We start from the raw sequence: 23,554 nt of genomic DNA on the forward strand, positions 1-23,554 counted from the left end.
TCCACACAGAAAAGCCAACTGACCCAGCCGAGGCTTGAACAAGTGACCTTCTTGCCGTGAGACGATTGTGCTACCCATTGCGCCACTGTGACGCTCAAAATAAGAGCATTTAAAATACATATTTTCCTTCGACTATATTTGCCTATTTATTATTTTAAAACTAATGTCTGACTGCTACATATTGTTTAGCATTGTTTGCTAGCTGTAGGTATCTCAGTTCCATTATCAGTTGAAGTATTAAAGTAACGCAATTATCACGAGCAGATCTGGCAACCCTTGACCGACGGTCACCGTCACAACAAGCCCAAATGCTGCTGGGTGAAGCGTCACGATGGTGGACCGCTTCTATAAGCCACTTTTAAAGGACAACGAAGTAGAAAAGAGACATGTTTAAATCAGACTCCGCTTTATTTGCGTTGTCGCCGGGTTGCCAAATAATGCCATAACAAACAGCAGACAACATCCAGAAGAAGAGCCAGGATTAAAACCAAATAACAAACAGTTTGTGATAATTCCTGGAAACATGGTAGTGTCTCTAACACAAGCCTGCCGGAGTCTGGCTCTTTCTACATGGCTGCTGTCCTTCTGCTTTGTGCATTTACTGTGTTTAGACTTCACAGTGGCGGAGAAGGAGGAATGGTACACTGCGTTCGTCAACATCACCTACCTGGACCCGGTGACATCTGAAATAAAGACTGACAGGAGTGAATGTGGCAGGTATGGGGAGCACTCCCCTAAAAGAGACGCCAGGGGCTTTGTGTTTATGCCCCAGGACAGACAGGCTTGTGATGGGAACACCAGATTTCCCCTGCCACATCCCAGCATCCCATGGATTGCACTGATAGCTAAAGGAAACTGCACTTTTAGGGAGAAGATCAGACATGCTGCGGCTCTCAATGCTTCTGCTGTGGTGATTTTCAATGTGGGCTCCAGCAACTCTAATGACACCATCACCATGCCACACCACGGTAAATGACCTGAACATACGTGTGCATTTCGTGTCAAATCAAAATGTTGTTTTTATTTTATTTTTTCTGATCAAAGACAAGCATTAATAAGGATGCCCTGCTGAAAAATCCAGCTTAAACCAGCCTAGGCTGGTTGGCTGATTTTAGCTGGTCAACCAGGCTGGTTTTAGAGGGGGTTTGGCCACTTCCAGGCTGGTTTCCATCCATTTCCAGCCTGGTCTTAGCTGGTTAGGCTGGGAGATGACCAGCTAAAACCAGCTTGACCACCCTTGCCAGGCTGGGAGCCCAGCCAAAACCAGCTATGTCCAGCTTAAACCAGGCTGGTCAAGCTGGTTTTAGCTGGATTTGGCTGGTCATTTTCCAGCCTGACCAGCTAAGACCAGGCTGGAAATGGATGGAAACCAGCCTGGAAGTGGCCAAAACCCCTCTAAAACCAGCCTGGTCGACCAGCTAAAACCAGCCAACCAGCCTAGGCTGGTTTAAGCTGGATTTTTTAGCAGGGAGATGGTTCATCTAAAACAGTGATTCTCAAACTTTTTTCACCAAGTACCACCTCAGAAAAAAATAGTCTCTCCAAGTACCACCATAATGACCAGTATTAAAATACAGCGTATTAGGCTTAGTTAAGCAGCTACAGTTCTGCACAGTTCAAAAACGTAGCAGATTAATTCCTATTGTTATGAATATTTATTATTGTCAGCCACTTATAACAATATTAATAGTTTGAACATTAACTAAAACATTAAAAACAAATAAAACATCAACGTGTGCTTTTGAAAGTTAATTAAAAATGGCACTGTTCCTAAAGTAAACAGAAAACTGCTGTGCTTCAATGTAAAGTATTAACATATAGTAGCCTATTCATCAAATCTTAGAAATGTTCCTTGGACCTCATAAATATCATCCTATTTATATATAAACTATTTTTGATCAATTTTGAAATATATGGTACATGTACATATATGACTTATTTGTATATCTTTGAAATCTAAATATTAACTTGTATTTTAAATATATGATTTATATCTAAATATTTAGAAATTAGATCTTCTTACTGCGCGTTAGAGGTTTTGTGTGTCAGAAAAGTGATTAAACTATAGCTGTCAACATTGGGATTTAAAAACACGGGATACACCCCCAGCAGCCAATACAAATATGGTAAGGAAATTAGCTTCAAATGGTAGAATGCATAACAAACATTCAAAAATTTAAATAAAATAAAAGGTTTAGCCTATTAAAATCAATTTACTGATCACATCTGTGTTATCGTATGCATTAAAAGTGTTCAATTTTTTTACTTAAATTATTCAGCGATTCCTCCACGTACCACTAGAAGGAAGCCTGCATACCACTGGTGGTACACGTACCATGGTTTGAGAACCACTGATCTTAAACATTCATTTAGCCAGGGGCGGACTGGCCATCTGGCAATTCTGGCAAATGCCAGAAGGGCCGGACCAATTTTTAAATGTGGGCCGGTCAGTTTTTTTTATTTATTTTTTATTGTTTTTACGTGCTGGCAGCTTTTATCTCTTGCTAGATGTGATATTATGATGATGATGAATAAAAAACATAAATAATAAAAATAAATAGCTAAATAAAAAAGAATAATAATAAATGTTAAGCATTTGGCCCAATCGGCGACGGCCGCCTAATTTCAAGATGGGCCGACCCAATCCGAGGTTACCCGGACGTAATCAAAATCTGGCAAGAATGTCATATTATTTCACCATCTGTACACCAAAATAAATAGTGAATGTGCGTGTCCGTGGGTGGGGCTGTGTCGGTGTGGTAATGTGGGCTGATGTGACTACAGTGCCAGGGCTGAATTTTTGTCCCAGTCCGCCCCTGCATTTAGCTACTAATCCTCCAGTGTTTTAGTGGTTGGTTGTAGGTTTGGTTAGAGATGCAGAATATGTACTTTATAAGTATTAATAAGCAGCCAATATCTTAAGTAAGTAAGTAAAGGTTTATTTAAATAGCACCTTTCCCAGACATTGACTCACAAAGTGCTTTACAATAAGAGAAAACAAGTAAAAGAACACAGGACAATAAAAGAAGACATGTTAAAACATATTCAAACGAATTAAAAAGCCAAATACAGAAACACTAATACTGTTAATTAAAAGCTTGGCCAAAAAGGTATGTCTTTAAATGCTTTTTAAAAAGTTCAAGTAATAAGCAGTGTTAGGGGTAATGCATTACAACATGAGTTATGTCACAGTATTACTTTTCTAAGTAACAAGTAACGCATTACTTATCAAAATTAAGGAATAATATTTGAGTTACTTTTTTGAAAATGTAACGCGAGCTACTTTAGTTTATTTAATTAGCCATTAAAAATTAATTGCTGAATTAAAATGAACATTATCACAATGAATGACGCAGATTGTGTTCATTAACGCATTGACAGGGTTTGTGCAGGGTCTTAAAATGTCTTAAATTTTAAAAATCCAAGTTTTAGGTCTTAAAAAGTCTGAAATCTACTGAAATATTGTGTTGTAGGTCTTAAATCTTTTTCAAACAGGTCTTCATTCTTCTTTGTTCATATATTGCTACCAAACCTGGCCAAAACCCATACAATCACCAACAATCATCTCGATAAAACTTTAAACTTTTTTATTTAAAAAGGTCATTTTTAACTCTATTTATGATAATTTTCCCTACAATAACATTTGTTTATAAGTGCTCCATCTATTTACGGCTGAGGACACCGACCTGGACAGATTGTTGTGCATAAATTCAGTTTATTATAGTTTTTAAAACCTTTACATCATTTGATCATTTTTCTTTTATCTTAAAGAAAGTTTATGTTGGGAAGAAGTGTATAGTTACAACAAGAGCTTGCTTGATTTGACACAATATTTAAAACATTTAGCTAAAAAAGCGCAATTTTAAATAGTTAAATGTTTAATATTATTGTATTATTAAGTGTAATAAATTATAATAATTTTTTGAAAGAGCAAATAAAAATATTTTTCATCTGGGCCGTTTGAAATTTTTTTTAGTCTTTATCGCTTTGAGTCTAAAAATTCCTTCATAATGGTCTTTAAAATGTCTTAAAAGTCTTTAATTTAACTCAGTGAAACCTGCAGAAACCCTGATTAAAGAAAAAGGATTATAGTCTCAATGGACAGGGATTTATAGTAGTGATGGTGACAAATAGTACTTAAGTAGCAAACGCTTTAGACTTTCAATAATCTGTATATACGGCATGTAGAGCCTTACGTTTTTTCATTTATTTATGCTTTTGGATTGCATTATGGAAGCTTGATCTTTCTCTTAACATTTCTTGCTCTGTTAAACATCAGTTGGAAAATATTTGAAAAAGAAAAAATAATTCACAGGAGGGCGAATAATTTTACTTCCTTCAACAGTATTTTCACCAGAAAAAGGTGAAAAAATCTACATTTTTCATAAACATTGAGCTGTATCCCAAGTTTAAGGAACCACTTTCACTGTTCACTATAATCCACATAATAAATAAACATTTTTTGAGTCAATAAATAATGACAAAGCAACTTTTGGATCAGCTATTCCTTTAATGTTTAACAAGGCAATAAAACCTACTAATACACACCAACATGTGATTCTGAGCAACGATGCAGAATGTGATCAGACACTTTGTTGACGCTGTTATTAATAGTTAACATTCAAACTATTTTTCATGCTAGATTTGCATACTTGGCAAAGTATTTTGTGTTGTCAAGTTAATATTTCAATAAGCCCATCAAGAACATGTTCATACTGCAAACTTGAAATGACAAACAATAATGATGACATCCATACTCCATTCACATGAGTCATTTATTACAAGAAGCATTTGACATGCACATATTTGCAGTGATTTATCTTCTCTCACATCATTTAAAGCTATAAATCATGGCACGTTTCTTCATGCTTTACACACCTGCATGAATAAATCTTAGAAAAACGTTCAGGTCACACTGCAACCCAAAATATGCTGGAGAAAATTACAATAAATCATATTTTGGAAATGCATCAAAGATCAGAGTTGGCATTTTTGTGCATAAATCAGATCAAATTGACAAAAGGGGTCGATATGTTCATGGAAAGCATGTTAAGCGCATGTTAATATCTATTTTGACAAGTTTGTGAAAAACTCCACTGTAAAAATGTCCACAAATGATCAGTTTTCTGTATTTTGTCATTTGTGTTTTTATTTTTCCACATTTATTTATGATTTTGAATTGCATTTTAGGAGCTTGATCTTTCTTCCAGCAACTTTAAACCTTGAAAAGTAAAAAATAAAGACTTTTATGAACATTTTTTATGGTTTAAAGGGCTATATTTTCTGCGTTGGTGTTGTATATTATGCTTTAAAAGCCTTGTTATGAACTGACAGCACATTTTCTGTTATTTTACAAACTTATTTCTCTCTATATTATTTTTTATACATTATTATTTCAAACTACTAAAATTTCAATAAACGTCACTTTGTTAAACTGTAGAGATGAATTGTCAACATCAAAAGTCGACACGGCAGAGATCAACATCCTATATTGCAATTCACAACCATAAATGAACACTTTTAATCTCAAAATCTGGATATTTTTACCAGTGCATTGTCAGAAATCCAGTTGCATTTGAGCTAGATGTGCTCCTGACCAGTTTTATTAGAGTAAATTGTTGGTACTCTTCAGTCATATCCAGGCCATTTTCATTAGTTTGTTTTTTTAATACTACTGTTAACCCATAATTCAAAAGCCATATCTGATTTTCATCAGCCTATTTTCAGTCATTTTCTGTTTCAGTTCTAAGTGCATCAACAAACTGAAATAAATGGCTCAGAAACTACCGGTTCACATCAACAGTAGAGGAAATACTAGATTATAATGCAAAACACGTTTTCATTTGAAATGGGATGTAAGTCGCTTTAGGCCAAGAGCATAGAATCATCAAGAGGCGACACTCTAGTGCGATTTGGGAAACAGCCACTAGATGGCGCATTTTGGAATGAAAATGTCAATAGAACGACAGCACATTATAAGTCTGTAAAATAAGCTATTAAAAGTGCTGATGATTGTGATAGTAAGTGTTGTTTTGTCGTCTTTCAGGTTGTATCTCAGCTGTAATGCACTTTAAAAACACAGGACAGCCACTGGCTCTCCAAAGTGGCAGAATCTGGGGCTGTTGACGGGCGCTGCTGTTGCAATGGAACGTTCTATTGAGTGTCGCCTCTTGGTCATTCTAAGCTCTTTGCTTTAAGCATTTTACTCGATGGCCATTTTTAAAACGCCTCTCGGGCAGAATGCTCGGGCATTCTGTAAACATCAAATTCTTCAAAAGTGCCTGCCAAGCTTATGATTAACTTTCATATTAGGAATCCCCAATAAAATTTACCACCACCAATGTCTCTAGATTCATTTGACACAGATGAGTTGACATAAACCAGCTGATGCTAATCGCCTCTGTGCTCTATGGACCCTGCTGAAAAATCCAGCCTAAACCAGCCTAGGCTGGTTGGCTGGTTTTAGCTGGTCGACCAGGCTGGTTTTAGAAGGGTTTTGGCCACTTCTAGGCTGGTTTCCAGCCATTTCCAGCCTGGTCTTAGCTGGTCAGGCTGGGAGATGACCAGCTAAAACCAGCTTGACCAGCCTAGCCAAGCTGGGAGTCCAGCCAAAACCAGCTATATCCAACTTAAACCAGGCTGGTCAAGCTGGTTTTAGCTGGATTTGGCTGGTCATTTTCCGGCCTGACCAGCTAAGACCAGGCTGGAAATGGCTGGAAACCAGCCTGGAAATGGCCAAAACCCCTCTAAAACCAGCCTGGTCAACCAGCTAAAACCAGCCAACCAGCCTAGGCTGGTTTAAGCTGGATTTTTCAGCAGGGGAGCCGCCTCATAAACTATTGATGATTTAGTGTACACCCAACAAACCAACCTTTTTCCATTTGGAAAATTACAGTTATTAATAGCTCTTATATAATATCAGTTTTTAAAATAGCCTACATAATCTACAAATCCAAAGATTTTCTTTATTTTTGAATGATAACACCGCACCAAACCGAGAATATTATTTCACAGCTTATAAAACGTGTATGCAAATTAATGCTGATCATATGTAAACAACAAAAATGTCATACAAAAAGTCTGATTGGACAAACAGCAGACCCTCAGCCTCCTCCACTGTACCAGCTCCATCTTCTGGTCCAAATGTCTTAAAAGGAAAGAGTTTGCAGGACTTTGCTTATAACCCAGAAATATGAACTTTAGCAGTTCAGTTCTTTAGTACTTTGAGCATTTGTTATCGTTTAGAAGAAATTACTTTATTTGCATAGTCCTTTTAAATAAATGGTGCAAAGCATAATCATTGAGGAGAGGCTGTCTCAGTCTCAGTTTACCAGATTTGTAAGCACTTTAAGCTCTTGTTACTTTATTTTGGTTATTATCGTCAATGGGCGAAGCAGTGGCGCAGTAGGTAGTGCTGTTGCCTCACAGCAAGAAGGTTGCTGGTTCAATCCTCGGCTCAATTTGCGTTTCTGTGTGGAGTTTGCATGTTCTCCCTGGTTTCATAACGGTGCTCTGGTTTCCCCCACAGTCCAAAGACATGCAGTATAGGTGAATTGGGTGGGCTAAATTGTCTGCAGTGTATGAGTGTGTGTGAATGAGTGTTTGTGGATGTTTCCCAGAGATAGGTTGGAGCTGAAAGGCCATCCGCTGCGTAAAAACGTGCTGGATAAGTTGGCGGTTCATTCCGCTGTGGCGACCCCAGATTAATAAAGAAACTAAGCCGACAAGAAAATGAATGAATGAATGAATAATCGTCAATATCGTAAGAAAGTCCTTCTTTGCAGTTCAACCATAAAAAAAAAGTTCAGGCTCAGGATTTTTTTTTACTTTAACCCCTGTGTATGAGTGTGTGTGTGAATGCGAGAGTGTAAGGGTGTTTTCCAGTGCTGGGTTACGGCTGGAAGGGCATCCGCTTTATAAAACAGATGCTGGAATAATTGGCGGATAAATAAGGGATTAAGCCGAAGGAAAATAATTGAACTTTTTGCCATTACTTTATTTACAGTGCTGTAAATTGAATCCACTTGATGGTTATGGTGAGTCCTGTGACCTGCTGTCATGTTATTGATGAAGCTCCATAAAAGCATTTTATTTGACATTAATCACAGAGTCCTGACCTCAGTAATTCATCAGGAAAATCGACCTCTTGACCAGCTCCTCCCGCTAATAATCATCATTCATCATTCCTTTATTCCAGCTTTCTTTGTTGACTCTGTGTAATGAAAACAGTCAGGGGGAATGAAAAGATGTCCTTTCAGATCAATGTTTTCCTCAAGTGTACGCCGGAGATCAACACATGTGAGGGTGCTTGAGTTCTTCAGCCTGCTCGGATGTTAATGTTTAATGGAGTTTGACGGGATAAACACAGGGTCTGGCCGCTGCTCAACTTGAGGATCACTTCACTGCGTTTCCAGGATTGCGAACCGGAAGCTGGAGATTAGCTGAGACGGCTTTAGCTTCGGATGCTAAACTTCAGCTGACGGCATGAGTCAGACAAAATGCCACACAAGACCTGCACTGAAAAACAGCTCAGACACATATTCATGCATATAAAATGTCTGGCAGCACAGTAGCTCAGTGGTTAGCACTGTCGCCTCACAGCATGAAGGTTGCTGGTTCAAGTGCTGGCTTGGACATTCGGCATTTCTGTGTGGAGTTTGCATGTTATCCCCGTGTTCGCGTGGGTTTCCTCCGGGTGCTCCCGTCTCCTCCACAGTCCACCCTGCAGGCACAGGACATCATAATGACGTCAAATTGACATTGTACCCCAATGTACTCCAAAGTTGTAGGGATGTTGGATTTTGTTTGGAAATGAAAATCGGGTTGACGTCCGAACCCAACGTCAGGCTGATGTCAATGTCCAACCTAAAATCTACCTAAAATCAATGTCTAATCAAGTTACACCTTGATGTTGTGTGGACGTTACCACTATGACGTATATCAGATGTTGGATTTTGGTCATTTTCCAACACAATCTAAAATCAACCAAATATCAAAGACCTAGTTAATGAACATCAAAATAACGTCCTTAGACGCTGACTAGACATTGAATTTTGGTCACCTGACGTCATGACGTCATGATAAATCTAACCTAATATTAATGTCTTATGATGTTGTGTGCCTGCTGAGCAAGCACATGCGCTATAGGTAAATTGAATAAACTAAATTGTCCGTAGTGTATGAATGTGTGTGTGTGTGTGTGTGTGTGTGTGTTTTGTGGGTGTGGGTGTGTGTGTGTGTGTGTGTGTGTGTGTGTGTGTGTGTGTGTGTGAGAATGAGGGTGCATGGGTGTTTCACAGTACTGGGTTGTAGCTGGAAGGGCATCCACTGCGTAAAACATATGCTGGAATAGTTGGTGGTTCATTCTGCTGTCGAAGAAAAATGAATGAATATAATAGAATAAATCCTATATAAAACACTTAATCAGTGAGGGTTCTGGTCCGTGTATCTTTTGGTCACTGAATTTTCATTTTAGAAACGGATATTGAAAAACGAGCTGTGTTTAAATTTTCGATTTAAAGGGCACTTAGGTTACCCCTTTTTTCAGATTTAATATAAGTGTTTTGCGTCTCTAGAACGCGTATGTAAAGTTTCAGCTCAAAACACCCATCAGATTTTTCATTATACCTTTTACTAGATCCTGTTTTATACATTTTTCCACCAGGGGGTGGTTTTGTTGTACTGTGCCTTTAAGGCGAGTCCTCCCCGCCTACTATTTCTACGTGCCTTTCTGCGTGCCTTAATCTCCTCCCTCGGCTGCGTCAAACAACAGACAGACTTAAAATAAGATCTTACGTAGCATGCCGTTTGTGAGAAATACTACAGTAAGAACTTTACCAATGAGTATTTGTTGTGCAGTTGCAATGATTAGTCACACACAATATCTTTACAAAGTTCACGCGCGCGCTTAGCTTTACACTGTTTTTGCATGCATATGTGACAGGATACAGGCTAATCTCCACTGCTGTGTGGATATATGTTATGTTAATGTACACAATAAACCTGATTTAACGTCCACAAAGCAGGATTGAAGTGTCTTCTTTCATAATTGTTCTGACACGCGGCTGTGCTGATGAAGTAAAGCTGAAGTAAATCGCTGTACTTCAGTACACACGTGCACTGTTTTAAAACATTTCAAACATGTGAAACTCACTCTTATTCATATTTGATGATGATTGATGATCCTAGCGAACTGAACAGATCTTTCATTCCTGGTTGCTTTGCGCACGTCTGGTCTTGTTGACATGATTATACAAGTGACTACCGGGACATGTTAATGCGCGCAGCTGTCAATCAATATTGGTGGGCGGGGGGACCGCACTCCTACGTCCGGTTGTGGCCGTTCTGAAAAGCGCTCTAATTGATCCACCTTTTTTATGTTGTTAAATTGAAAAAAAAAGGACTGTGTGTGTTTATATCACCCCAATATATACACATATGTCTGTCCGAAAAGCTTGAAAAGTAGATTTTTCACCATAGGTGCCCTTTAAAATAAAAAACGAAAATTGGAATACAATGCGTTTTTTGATTTTCGTTTTTGAATTTTAAACGAAAATTTTTTTAAATGTTTTTCATTTTTCAATATCCATTTCTAAAATGAAAATCCAATGACCAAAAGATACACTGACTGCTTTCTGAAATAAAAACGCCTTCAAGCTGAATGTATGGAGACAGATAAGACTCAAAAGTAATTCACACAAAAGACACGATTTACACGCGTAGCCAAATTCATGTGAATAAAACCAAATTCACATGCGTAAAATATTTATTTATATTCACAAAAAAATGTCATGTTCTCAAAATAAAAATACATTTTCATAAAATACGTTTCACAAATGCAAAACACCATTTGCAAATGTATAAGAGTGTACAAAATGTTTTGAAAACTTGCGAGTTTATCCTGAATGTGAATGTGCAAATCCTCTTTCACGTATGACTCCCCCTGGATATGTGTGTGTGTATTTTTGAGACTTTCCTGCCAGAGGCAGGGTAACTCGTACCTTTCAGCCAATCAGAGGAGAGCTGTAGTCAAGGACACCCACTCTGCGCTCTATTGGTGCAGACTGTTCCTCTCCAGCATGGCGAACGGAGAAACATTTGCAAATGGTGTTTTTTACGCTAATGGTGTTTTGCAAATTCATTTTACGCACGTGAATTTGGCTACGCATGTGTACATCGTGTCTTTTGCATGAATTTCTTTTAAGACTAAACTGATTCCATACGATTGCTGTGAGATTGACCCACACTGTTGTTTTCCTTCAGGTACCGGCGATGTGGTGGCCATCATGATTCCTGAGCCCAAAGGTCGAGAGATCATGGCTCTGCTGGAGAAGAACATAACGGTGGCCATGCACATCTCCATCGGCACACGAAACCTGCAGAAATACGTGAGCCGCACGTCAGTGGTGTTCGTCTCCATTTCCTTCATCGTCCTCATGATCATCTCGCTGGCCTGGCTGGTCTTTTACTACATCCAGCGCTTCCGATATGCCAACGCTCGAGACCGCAGTCAGGTGCAAAAAACACTGCAGTTCAATACCTTTTTGACATTGCATGACCTAACATGCCCCTTTTAACAAGATGTAAAACAAGTCTCCGATGTCCCTAGAGTGTGTGTGTGTGTGTGTGTGTGTGTGTGTGTGTGTGTGTGTGTGTGTGTGTGTGTGTGTGTGTGTGTGTGTGTGAAGTTTCAGCTCAAATACAAATAATATTTTATATCTCTCTGAAATTAGGCTTTAATCCTAATTGTGGTGTTTTGGTGACTGTCGCTTTAAATTTAAATGAGATTTAAAGTGCTCTTTTCAGAAGAGGTCAGAGCTATAAATGCCTGTGTGTCAGCATAGTGGCAGATGACTGAAGTTATTTGTTTGAAAAGCTGAAAATGTGCCAATGAGGGAAGATGGTCACTGATGGGCGAGGCTTTCCACCTCTGATGACATGTACAAATGGAGATTGTCAATCAAAGTGTTTCTGCAGACTGTTTTTAGCAAGTGTGATTATAAAAAGTACAATTAATACATTTTTACCATTAGAGGCTGGTTATATTAGGTTTAAACTGTGAGTTTTGCTTAATAGCTCCCTTTTAAAGGGATAGTTCACCTAAAAATGAAAATTCTGGCATCATTTTCTGACTCTTCGCTTGTTCAAAATCTATATGAGTTAAAAGTGGGCTCAATATAAACCAAACGTTTCCCATTTTATAAATAATTTTTATTTATATGTAAATGTTTTAGAGCAATTCCAAAGTAAGACAAAACATTTTTTAATTTTTTCATCAGCCAAAACGAAATTATTTAACCATGTTGTACCTCATGTTCTTGTGGCATTAATAAAGTGTTTTTTTTTTAGTTATACGAGTTTCTTTTTTCTTGTTGAACACGAGAAGATGTTTTGAAAAATCCTTCAAAACCTTTCCAGCATTTCTCAAAATATCTTCTTTTGTGAAAAAAAAAACTCAAAGGTTTGGATTCATTAGAATGAGAGTTAATTATATAAAAAGAATCTATATGAAGTCTGTTTTGTTTTCAAGAAAAAAGATATTTAAAAAAATGAAACCTGTTACTATCAACTTCCATTGTATTTGTTTGTCCTTCCATGGAAGTCAAGGGTTACAGGTTTCCAACACTCTTCAAAATATCCTCTTTTGTGTTCAACAGGAAATAATTCTCAAGAATAAATAGGGAATAAATGTTAATTTTAGGTGAACGATCCCTTTAATGTCATGTTTTAAATGCGCGAAGTAAATATTGGATGTTTCTTGCAGAGGCGATTGGGCGATGCTGCAAAAAAGGCCATAAGCAAGTTACAAGTGCGGACCATCAGGAAGGGAGACAAGGTTTGCTTAATTTTGTGATCTTGTTTTTATAAATGCTATGAAGTGAAGTTTATTTATGAACTAATTTCAAGAGGATCACGTCCTTATGATTGAACACAGGCGCTCCCGCATTATCCAATTCGTGATTCACCAATCAGACAATTCCTAATGCCCCAATCTCCATATCACAGCCATCTTTGTTTTAAAGAATCCTCCCCGTCCACCCCTACTCCTCCCCCTTTCCTTGATGGGTGGCATAGTGGCCCAGTGGTTAGCACTGTTGCCTCACAGCAAGAACGTCACTGATTCTAGTCCTTACCAAGCCAGTCAACGTATCTGTGTGGAGTTTGCATAATACCTGCTAACACTCCTGTTACATCCCGGAAGTCTTCCATATTTCAGACCCATCTCCCACCACCCTCCTGTTTTGTTTTATCTCCCAGAAAACTCCCGTAATTTCAGGTTATGTGTTATTCAGACACCTCTATTCCGAGACCTAGACCTTAAACCCACTACCCCCTGGGTCTCCCGGATTTTCAGAGAAAAATTATGGCAGGTATCTTTTACACGTACACCCCGTGCTCATGTGAGTTCCCCGGTTTTCTCCCACCGTCCAAAAGACATGCACCTAGTAAGTAGTTATCAATTATGAGCAATCACTATCTGTTCATTAGCTACTACAGCAGGGGAGTTCTCGAAATCTACCTAAGCTCAAACTCCCCTCTCACCTTGCAAATGGGAGGGAGCCCCAGTTTCGAAGATCTTCTGAGCTCAGGCTCTCTCCTGGGACAGCATGCCAAACAAGCATTATAAGCAATCATCAGCTAAGTGTGAACTCATGAAATGCTTTAAATGCACATATTTTACCCCTTTAACGAGATGTAAGATAAGTCTTTGGTGTCTCCAGAATGTGTCTGTAAAGTTTCCACTTGCCATCAGATCGTTTATTATACCTTGATGAATATGTGGATTTTTAAATCGTAGCTGTTTTGTAGCCTGTGCCTTTAAATGCAAATGAGCTGTTTCTCCCCACCCACCATTCCTACATGCACGTCTGTTTCTCCTGCTGCATCACAGTCAGCAGTCAGTGACATCATGGCTTTAATTGATCAGTGTGGTTTAGTGATTGACTCTCTTTATGACTGTGTGTTCTGGTCTGCTGCTCTTCCTCTTAAGCATAGATTTCATGGAAGTGCACACATTCTATTGCCCATACCTTTTTTTTATCCTTCGTATCGCCCTTTTTATTGACTTTTCTAGGAAACAGATTCAGACTTTGACAACTGTGCGGTGTGTATTGAAGACTACAAACCTAATGATGTGGTGCGGATCCTGCCCTGCCGGTAAGATAACACACACACACACACACACATTAGCAGGACAGGCCTGAAATCATCAATATATTCATTAAGATATTAATAAAACACTTTCAGCTTAAAATAATATGTTATTTTTCATAGTTAGTGTTTAATCATGAAGTTCAGCCTGAAGCTATTGTACTTGGTGAACTGTAAAAACCATCAATGTTTAATCTGTAAAACTTGAAACCATTTTCCCAGCAGAACAGCAGCGATATGAAAAATGAGTCTTTTATTCTAGTGCATTGTTTATGATGGAAAATATGTATTTTATGGCATCTTATGGCCTCATAGTCTGTCTTGAATTGAAATATTTTGTATTATTATTGTTTATTCTATGAAGTGAAATGTTTTTTTTTTGTCTTATGTATATTCTCAATATGCAAATTGAAATATCATGCATCTGGCTCACTAGTTTAAACAATTTTTTGTTTTTATTTGTATATACACTTTTATTATTATTATATTTTATTATAACTTATAATAATTTTATTAGTTAGTTATAATAATTTTATTATAACTAAATAAATAATGAATAACACTTCTGTGCATAATTTGCTAGTCCATTTGATGAATCATGTTTACCAAAACTGCTGGGCATTATTTCAATAATTTTCTTTTCTTTTTTGTTTTAATCATGTTTTTACTAAAAAATTTAACATTTTAATTGTTGTTTTTTAATTCATTTATTATATATTAAGTTTGTTATTATTCATTGTTTTATGCAAAACTAAATATGGCATTTTTATAATTATTTTATTGTCATATTGGGCCCTAACATACACCCAGTGCAATGAGGCACAAGACGTGTTTGCCCCGACGTGTTGCTATTTTCAGACTAACTCAACCTTAATTTTCTTAGTTTTTACTTAGTTTTCCGCCACATTGTTTAAATAGCAAATTCATTTGAGCCACTTTGTGGACTTATGGGTGTTCCGTTCTAGAAAAGAAGTGTGTTAAGGTGCATCGTTGGTGCGTTGCTATTTTGAGGAACTAAAATAGACAGCAGGTCTAAAGTCCAGCGCAGAGCGCGTTAGTTGTGCGCCTTGCTTACACATTGCTTAAAAAACGCAGGATGTACAACAATACACATATCTTTACAGATGGCTTTTTTTTAGTTTATTCACGACATCTTGCTTTGTGTAATGTTATCATTATAATTAATATTATTTATTATATTCAAATTTATATTTGTTTTATTAAAAACAAGCTTTGATTTGCCCCCTTATCGGGTTTTATATGGGGCATAGCACGTGTGTTTGGATATAACTCAGTTTTGGACCACACTTCGTTATTATTGCTCATTTATTCGTTTCCTGGAAATTAGAACTGAATTTAGAAATAGTTTTAAAACAAATGTTTGTGCTTAACAAACAAAATAATTATAAAGGCTAATGAATGTCTTTAGTGGAGTGCGTACAACATCATTTCCTTATCCACGAAAAAGAGAAAGTGAAAGTAAAGGTCAATTGGAAGAGGCTCTTTCTTTATCCTCGCGCTGCAGATGCTCTGTTTAACTGTTTTCTTGCTAGTGAAGCGTTCAGTTCTTCTACTTACGAAGTCCAACATGTAAATAGCAAATGCGCCATGGGAGATGAGACTCTGATTGGTTTATTCTTAAAACACACCCATAACTCATTAAGAGAATAAGCTCAACCCTGTTAGATCATGCACCGCGGAGCAAAGGGGAAATTTCTGTCTTTAAAATAGCAAAAGTGGATTCTGACTCGCCCTTATTGCTTTTGTGCCCTGCGCTAGAGGGCTGAATTCCAGGACCCGATTAGATTTCTTGCAGCGCGGGAATAAATTTCCGAATAAATTGCTAGAGCGGTCGATAACTCTTGTGTAAATTGAACGGGAGCGGGCGGTCTAACAATATCGCTCCCGACTCCCAAGCGAGCGAGCATGAATGTGTGTGAATGAGAGAGCATGATGGTGGGTTTAGCTTGAATGAGAGAGAGAGCTTCGTGCTGTCTATGTGTGTGTGTGTGTGTGTGTGTGTGTGTGTGTGTGTGTGTATGAGAGAGAGCGTGATGCTGTCTGTGTACTTGCTTGGTGCTGTGGTGCTGTGTGTCTGTGTGTGTGTTTACAGACAGCTGTCTGGATTCTGTATCGCTGGGTGGATTTTGCTTTTGTTCCCCCCAATTCATCCCTCCACTACTCCCCCACCCCCTCGTTAGCGAGAACGGGCACGGCGGGTGGATTATTATTATTATAATTATTATTATTATTTATTATATATTTTTTAGATTTGTCTCTGATTGTCTGCATGATAGTCCAGTGGTTAGTGCGCTGACATATGGTGCAGCAGCACTCTGGGCATCCAGAGTTCGAATCCCGGCTCATGAACCTTTCTCAATTCTATGCTAAATCAGTAGTATGCTAAATTATAAAGAAATATGAAATAATTAATAGCGGCACGCTGACTCAGTGGTTAGCACTGTCGCCTCACAGCAAGAAGGTCACTGGTTCAAGTCACAGCTGGGTTATTTATCATTTCTGTGTGGAGTTTGCATGTTCTCCCCGTGTTGACATGGGTTTCATTCGGTGATCCGGTTTCCCCCACAGTCCAAACACATCCACTATAGGTGAACTGGGTTAGCTAAATTGGCCCTAGTGTATGTGTATGAATGAGCGTGTATGGGTGTTTCCCAGTACTTGGTTACAGCTGGAAGGCCATCTCCTGTGTAAAACATACAGTATGCTGGAATAGTTGGCGATTCATTCCGCTGTGGCGACCTCTGAAATAAAGAGCCGGCGGAAAATGAATGTTCTAAAATGAATCCACTTAATTGAATCTAATTAATAGAATTAATCTAATTCGAATGAATCTAATTAATAATTTAAAATAGTCTAACATACTATAAATCTGTAACTTAGCAAATGGTCTGTAAAACTAAGTTCAGTTATTCTAAATATTCACTTTGCAGAGAGCATTTAATATGGTAAAATGGTGTAAATGGCACTTGTTTACTGTATGCAGCTGATGTTTCTCTTCTGTGAACTGTGCTGTCATTTTCAGGCATGTCTTCCATAGGAACTGTGTGGACCCGTGGCTTCAAGACCACAGAACGTGTCCCATGTGCAAAATGAACATCCTGAAGGCGCTGGGCATCCCGGTAAGAGCAGAGAGACTGTCACATAAAAACAGTGTTGGGTTTAATGACTTATAAAGTAACTAGTAACTCTAATTCAATCACTTGCTTTCAATTCTGAAAAAATGTTTGCCTTAAATATTGTGAATAGTTATTAAACAGTTATGAGAAAGTTCAGAGAAATATATTTTGCAGAATAAATACATTTTCAGTAATGCTGTATTTCTCCATCAGCCCAACACAGACTGCTCAGACGACGCTCCTCCAGACTATGAGACGTCCAGTGGGCAACCAAGCATCGCAGTGACTGGTGCCAGTGAGGTGTCTGTCGGCGAGAGCTCGCTGGTTTTAGACCAGCCACTCAGAATAACCGGTCTGTCACACGATTACCAGGAGATGAACTCGGTGCCGGCGGACGCAGAGAGTCCACACATCGCCAGCAGTGAGTGTGCAGGAATCCCATCAAACCTGAATGAACTTAAAAAGTCAGAGTTATAGGGTTAAACTTGGAATTCTGCTAGAAATTATGGGATTACATTTGGAATTCTAAAGACAAAAATCAGAATTATGGGGTTAAACCTGGAATTCAGATTACAAAAGTTGGTATTATAGTATGTAAACTTGGAATTATGATAGAAAAAGTCAGAATTATGGGTTAAACTTAAAATTCTCTTTCTGAGGGGGAAAAGTCCAAATTATGGCATGTAAACTTGGATATCTGAGGGTAAAATTTTAGTTCTGTGAAATTCCTATCTCTCACGTTGACCTGCACGTCTCGTGGATCTGGATGTGATTAATTTAGTCTGTTCTGCTGGTTTTGTGTGTCTGAGCTTTCAGCTCTACTGAATGTAGGTCATTTTTTTTGGTACCAGCAACAAATAAAAGCCCAGCCTGTCCTGGTTTTAGTCTGGTGAGAAAACCAGAACTGTAAGGTGTAAATATTATTCCATTGAAAAAAAAAATTGATGTAAATCCAGACTTTTAACCAAATTTTCAGAGGTGTAAACTGAATTAATGAGGAAAAATCTGAATTATGGGGTTAAACTTGGAATTCTGGGGGCCAAAGTTGGAATTAGGGGCTGTAAACTTGAAATTCTGAAGTAAAAAAAATCTGAATTTTGGGGTGTACATTTGGAATTCAGAGGGAAAACAGTCAGAATTACGAGGTGTAAACTTGGAGTTCTGAAGAAAATAGTCAGAATAATGGGGGAAACAATTGGAATTCTGGGGAAAAAAGCCCAAATTATGGAGTGTAAATAAAGAATTCTGAGGCCAAAAATTTAAATTATGTGAAGTAAATTTGAAATTCTGTGGGGGGAAAGGTCAGAATTATGGGGTGGACATTTGGAATTCTGAGGGGGAAATCTGAATTATGAAATGGAATCATAAATTTTGAGCTATAGGCTGTAGAATCTGAATTCTGAAGTAAAAAGTCTAAATAATGCGGTATATACTTGGAATTCTGAGGACAAACGCTGAAATTATGGAGTGTAAACTTGTATTTCTGAAGGAAAATTTAGAATTAAAGGATGTAAACTCAAGACTTCTGAGGGGAAAAAGTCATAGTTATGGGCTGTAAACTTGAAATTCTGAGGACAAACGGAATTATGAGCAAACTTGGAATTCAGTAGGAAAATTGTCATAATTATAGGCTATAAACTTGGAATTCTGAGTACAAACATTAGAATTATGGTGTGCAAACCTGTAATTTTTATACCATATTTAATGATGGTCTGGAAAATTGGAAGTTAGAGGAAAAAGTCAGAATTATGTGGTGTAAAATTGGAATTCTGAAGGAAAATTCAGAATTAAAGGGTGTAAACTCAAGACTTCTGAGGGGAAACATAATTATGTAAACTTGGAATTTTCAGGACAAAAGTTGGAATGATGGTGTGCAAACCTGTAATTCTGGTGGAAAAAGTCGGAATATTGGGATATATAATTGAACTTATTTTTTCTTCTTTTTCTCTGTAGCAGAATTAAACATCCAGAGAAATCTTCCTAACATTTTAATTTGGATTCCAGAATGAATAGCTCACAGCAGATCTGGTGTCAAGACAGGGTAGTTTCTCTCATCACTGTAGGACTCAGATGTTGTTATTGTTGCAGGTGAGCAGCATCAGCCCTCCATGAGCAATGATCCAGACATCATGCCAATGGAGATCGCAGAGCTTCAGTCTGATCTTGAACAGGAGGATGTGAAGTCCTGAAGACTCTCAGTGCCATAAACACGGCAGCGGGACAATAACAGACCAAGAGCAATAGCAGCACAGGTGTGCAACGTCTTTGTTGTTTTTTTCCTCCATCACCACAAAAAAACGTCTCCCTTATCATTATTTTTTTTTCTGACTGAACTGAATGTCGTCTCCTGCATTACCAGACTGCGAGGAATGCGAAGGCTTTTAATTCGGACAAATGTTGACAGTCAACTTCCCTGTGGGATCACTGCCAGTACACATCAGGATATTCCAAAATTAATATGCATCGATGAGTGTGGCTCATAATGGTTATAAGATTACACTAATTAAAAAAAACTATAATAGTTTATATTAATAAATGCTAGTGTTTTTGAACCATATATTCTAGTGCACAGATCTCAAACTCAATTCCTGGAGGGCCGCAGCTCTGCACAATTGTGCTCCAACCCAATCAACCAGCTGATCCTTAAATTAAGGCATTCATGACTACTAGAAACTATTGAACAGGTGTGAGTTGGAGGTGGTTGGAGCTAAAATATGTTTTACTACAGTAAACTGTGGTGTATATTCTTGTATAATATACTGTTTAGTTATAAAAAACTACAGTATCCACTTGTTAAGTGTGACGTCACGCGAAGCTGCTTCAGGGTTTAAGTGCTCTATCAATCTGTATGGGAAGACTCATGGTAAACGTGAATGTTTACAAAGTGCTGTACCACTTTCAAAAACAAGATCGCAATATATATATCAGGTGGTCAGAAAGTGATGAATTTTTTAGAAATTGTTAAAATTTTGGTATTTGTGATACAGCAAGTCCAGAAACTGTTGTGTCCACCATGATTCATATGAAATTCACTTTAACGTGTGATCTGACTACAAGCGAATATCTTCTCAATTCAAATGAGTAGCGGCTTGGACCCGGACACGGTATTCTATACGTCACAGATACGTCACGACTTAACAAGCGTATTGGCTCGTTTGTTTATATTACTATAGTTGTGTTACTATAGCAACTGTAGAATCACCACAACAGTGGTAATACTGTAGAATGGTTCAAAATCACTGTAGTGTTGTTTACTATAAATTGCTGTAGTATTGTTTCATGTGGGTCACTGTTGTGTCGTAAACAGGTTATACATTATAAATGCATCTTATCCATAGTAGAACCAAGTCACGAGTATTCTAGCAGCCAGTGTGTCACGGAGATGTTTGTAAATGCCGCAAAAGCACAGATTAGGCGGATGCTTCACACTAGGTAGTTTTGACAGTGTTGTCGTCTGTTCCTCCTCAAGCACACTGCTAAATACTGCTAGCTTACTGTTAGCTAAGTACTGCTAAAGTTAGTCGTTTCTGAGCAGCTGAAATGGGCTGAACACTTGACAAAACAAATGCAAAAATCAGTTCTTTGTCATAACTATGTTGGCTTCTGAAAGTCTGAGCTACTATTTAAGCCTTTTTTCTTGACTTAATTTCCTCTGAGTTTTTTATGCTTTGTTTTTTTAATTATTCAGACTATATTTTCAGAGTTCAATCAAAACAACATTAAATCCTGTAGACTTTCAATGGGGCTCTGAAAACGTAGCTGATCAAGAGCTAATCCAACATTAGCGCTTACAATCTTTTTACCTCACTTGTAAACGAGCTTAAGATATGCTACCAAAATGCTAAAATCATGCTAGTAACACGGTAAAACATGTTTGTGTGCTAAAAGAAGTATTCTTAAATGAAAACATTTTAAAATAAAAAAATCCAACTGAGAGTTAATCAAACATTAGCTCTTACAGATTTTTAAAGCCACTGGTATACAACCCTAAAGTCTCGTACACACCGGGATGCTTTTCATTTGCGTTTAATGGTGATGGGTTGCAGCTGGAAGGGTATCCGCTGTGTAGAAGATATGCTAGATAAGTTGGCGGTTCATTCCGCTGTGGCGAACCGAGATTAAAAAGGGACTAAGCCGAAAAGAAAATAAATAAATGAATATTGCTTTAAGTTTAAACATATCGTTCATAAAGCTGCTTAAAATGTTCAGACTTTCTCAGCCGACGTGGCGTTTTCTGTTCTGTTCTGGTTTAACTGCTGCAGAAATTGCGAGCGTAGCTTTCATGGGACAGTGATGATAGTGTTTGCTCTGATTTGTTTTGTAGAATATAATAATAGTTGATACACTGTAAAAATAACTATTTGACTTTACTTAAAGTGAGTAAATCTCTTGATCTTAAAAGCAACATGTTGACTTTACTCAAAAAGGTGAGTTAACGCACTGGAACTGTTAAGTTTATTGAAGTTAATTTTTATAATTACGCACAGTTTATTTACTGTAATCTACTAATCGTACTTCTAAAGTTTAGGGCAGGGCAGCTCAGTGGCACAGTGGCTAGCACTGTCGCCTTACAGCAAGAAGATTGCTGGTTCGAATCCCAGCTGGGTCAGTTGGCATTCCTGTGTGGAGTTTGCATGGTCTCCCAGTGTTTGCGTGGGTTTCCACCACGTGCTTGTGTTTCCCTCACAGCCCAAACACATGCGCTATAGGTGAATTGGGTAAGTTAAATTGTCTGTAATGTATAAGTGTGTGTGAATGTGAGAGTGTATGGGTGTTTTCCAATACTGGGTTGTGGCTGGAAGAGCATCCACAGCGTAAAACATATGCTGGAATAGTTGGCGGTTCATTCCGCTGTGGCGACGTCTGAAATAAAGACTAAGCCGGCGAAAAATGAAGAAGTTTAAAGCAACAGCTTAAGTAAATGAACTGTGCATAATTATAAAAGTTAAGTTGAAACAACAGTTAAAATGTCTTTACTCACCTGTTTTAGTCAACTGCGTTTAAGGTAACAAGTGTACTCATCTTTTATAAGTAAATAATCACGTTTTACAGTGTAATATGGGCCTGTTTTGATGACTGCTTTATATTTATCATGTGCAATAGGAAAGCGAAAGACTAATGAAGGTTTATTTTGATATCAAAGGGTTTATTTTTCTAAAAAAGAAAAAACTAAGATATGATAAAAATAGCAGAAGCACCCCTTTAAATATTTATGTTGTATTATTATGAATATTATTACTAGATTTGCTCTATAGATCTCTACTCTATACATATTACTTGTATTGCTGTGTATTAGTTTATAAGTTAGTATTTAAAACTATGTAATTATTATTAATTTATTATTTGAATTGATTTGAGTGTGAAGTATTTCTGATACTTTTTTTAAATGAGACTTTATCTCATAATGCACATCTCCAGTTAAGAGCTCCTACCCAGAATGCACTGCAGTAGTGGGTTTGGCTGATGAATGTTCAGTAGACTAAACCAAAGCCTCAGTGTTTAGTTTCCGCACATTGTTGGAAATGTTTGTGTAATGTGTTTGTAATGTCTGTTGGACTTGTTTGTGTAATATGTTTGTAATGTCAGGATAGGTGGATATGGCACATATTCAATAATCTGCTTATCTTCAAGACGGATCCTCATATTCATATTCAGGGATATTAAAGGTAAAGGCTGGTGCAGTGCTATTAGCATCTGTCTGCCAAAAAGCACATGAGATTTGCAGATTTAGTTTAGTCTGGCATGTTAGAAATGTTTTTTGCTTTAAATGTTTTATAAGATAAAATGATTGTGAACTTGATTTGGTGCTTGTTTAATCGGTCCACAAGTAAAATGACAGTGGGCTGAATTATTGAAGAAGAAAATCCTGAAAAACATTGAACCAACATGAATACATGAATAAACTCTTAATATAAACGTATATAAATATATAATATAAATGATATAAATAAAAGTTATAAGTAAAAATTAAAATATAAATAATATATATATATATATATATATATATATATATATATATATATATATATATATATATATATATATATATATATATATATATATATATATATAAATAAAAGTTTGTCTTCAAACTGCAGGAAAAAAGTTTATATTTATTATAAATGTGTTAGAAAATACAAAGAAAACAAGAATAAAATGTCACATTAAGAAGATTTCTTGATAAAAATGTTTGGTGAATTTAGCCCAGTTTGTGTACTTTTCTTTAATATCTTTATTAAATGAAGGAATCATTTGTGAGATCATTA

At 37.3% G+C, this 23,554-nt stretch overlaps 1 protein-coding gene and 1 long non-coding RNA gene across 3 annotated transcripts; one reads left to right on the forward strand and one right to left on the reverse strand.

The window, feature by feature from the left end:
* The first annotated feature begins 297 nt into the window (after positions 1–297).
* Positions 298–23,272, forward strand: rnf150a (ring finger protein 150a). 2 transcript variants are annotated; one of them, XR_012401554.1, is made up of 8 exons: positions 314–968; positions 11,263–11,513; positions 12,764–12,835; positions 14,075–14,157; positions 17,195–17,291; positions 17,502–17,709; positions 19,377–19,829; positions 19,996–21,989. XR_012401554.1 is itself a non-coding variant. In NM_001145572.2 (7 exons), exons 1-7 carry the CDS (start codon positions 524–526, stop codon positions 19,475–19,477), a joined length of 1,257 nt encoding a protein of 418 aa, NP_001139044.1. In that variant the 5' UTR covers positions 298–523; the 3' UTR covers positions 19,478–23,272. The 2 variants fall into 2 exon arrangements, 1 of the variants encoding a protein (NP_001139044.1); NM_001145572.2 differs by having other exon boundaries at positions 298–968; positions 19,377–23,272.
* On the reverse strand, positions 16,448–19,737 carry LOC141375091 (uncharacterized). Its single transcript, XR_012382284.1, has 3 exons — positions 19,112–19,737; positions 17,978–18,491; positions 16,448–17,846 (listed from the first exon to the last, which is right to left on the reverse strand). It is a non-coding gene; the product is annotated as an uncharacterized lncRNA (long non-coding RNA).
* Positions 23,273–23,554: the final 282 nt, after the last annotated feature.

Source organism: Danio rerio, chromosome 1, assembly GCF_049306965.1.
Source record: "Danio rerio strain Tuebingen ecotype United States chromosome 1, GRCz12tu, whole genome shotgun sequence".
In the NCBI taxonomy this organism is placed as follows: Eukaryota; Metazoa; Chordata; class Actinopteri; order Cypriniformes; family Danionidae; genus Danio; species Danio rerio.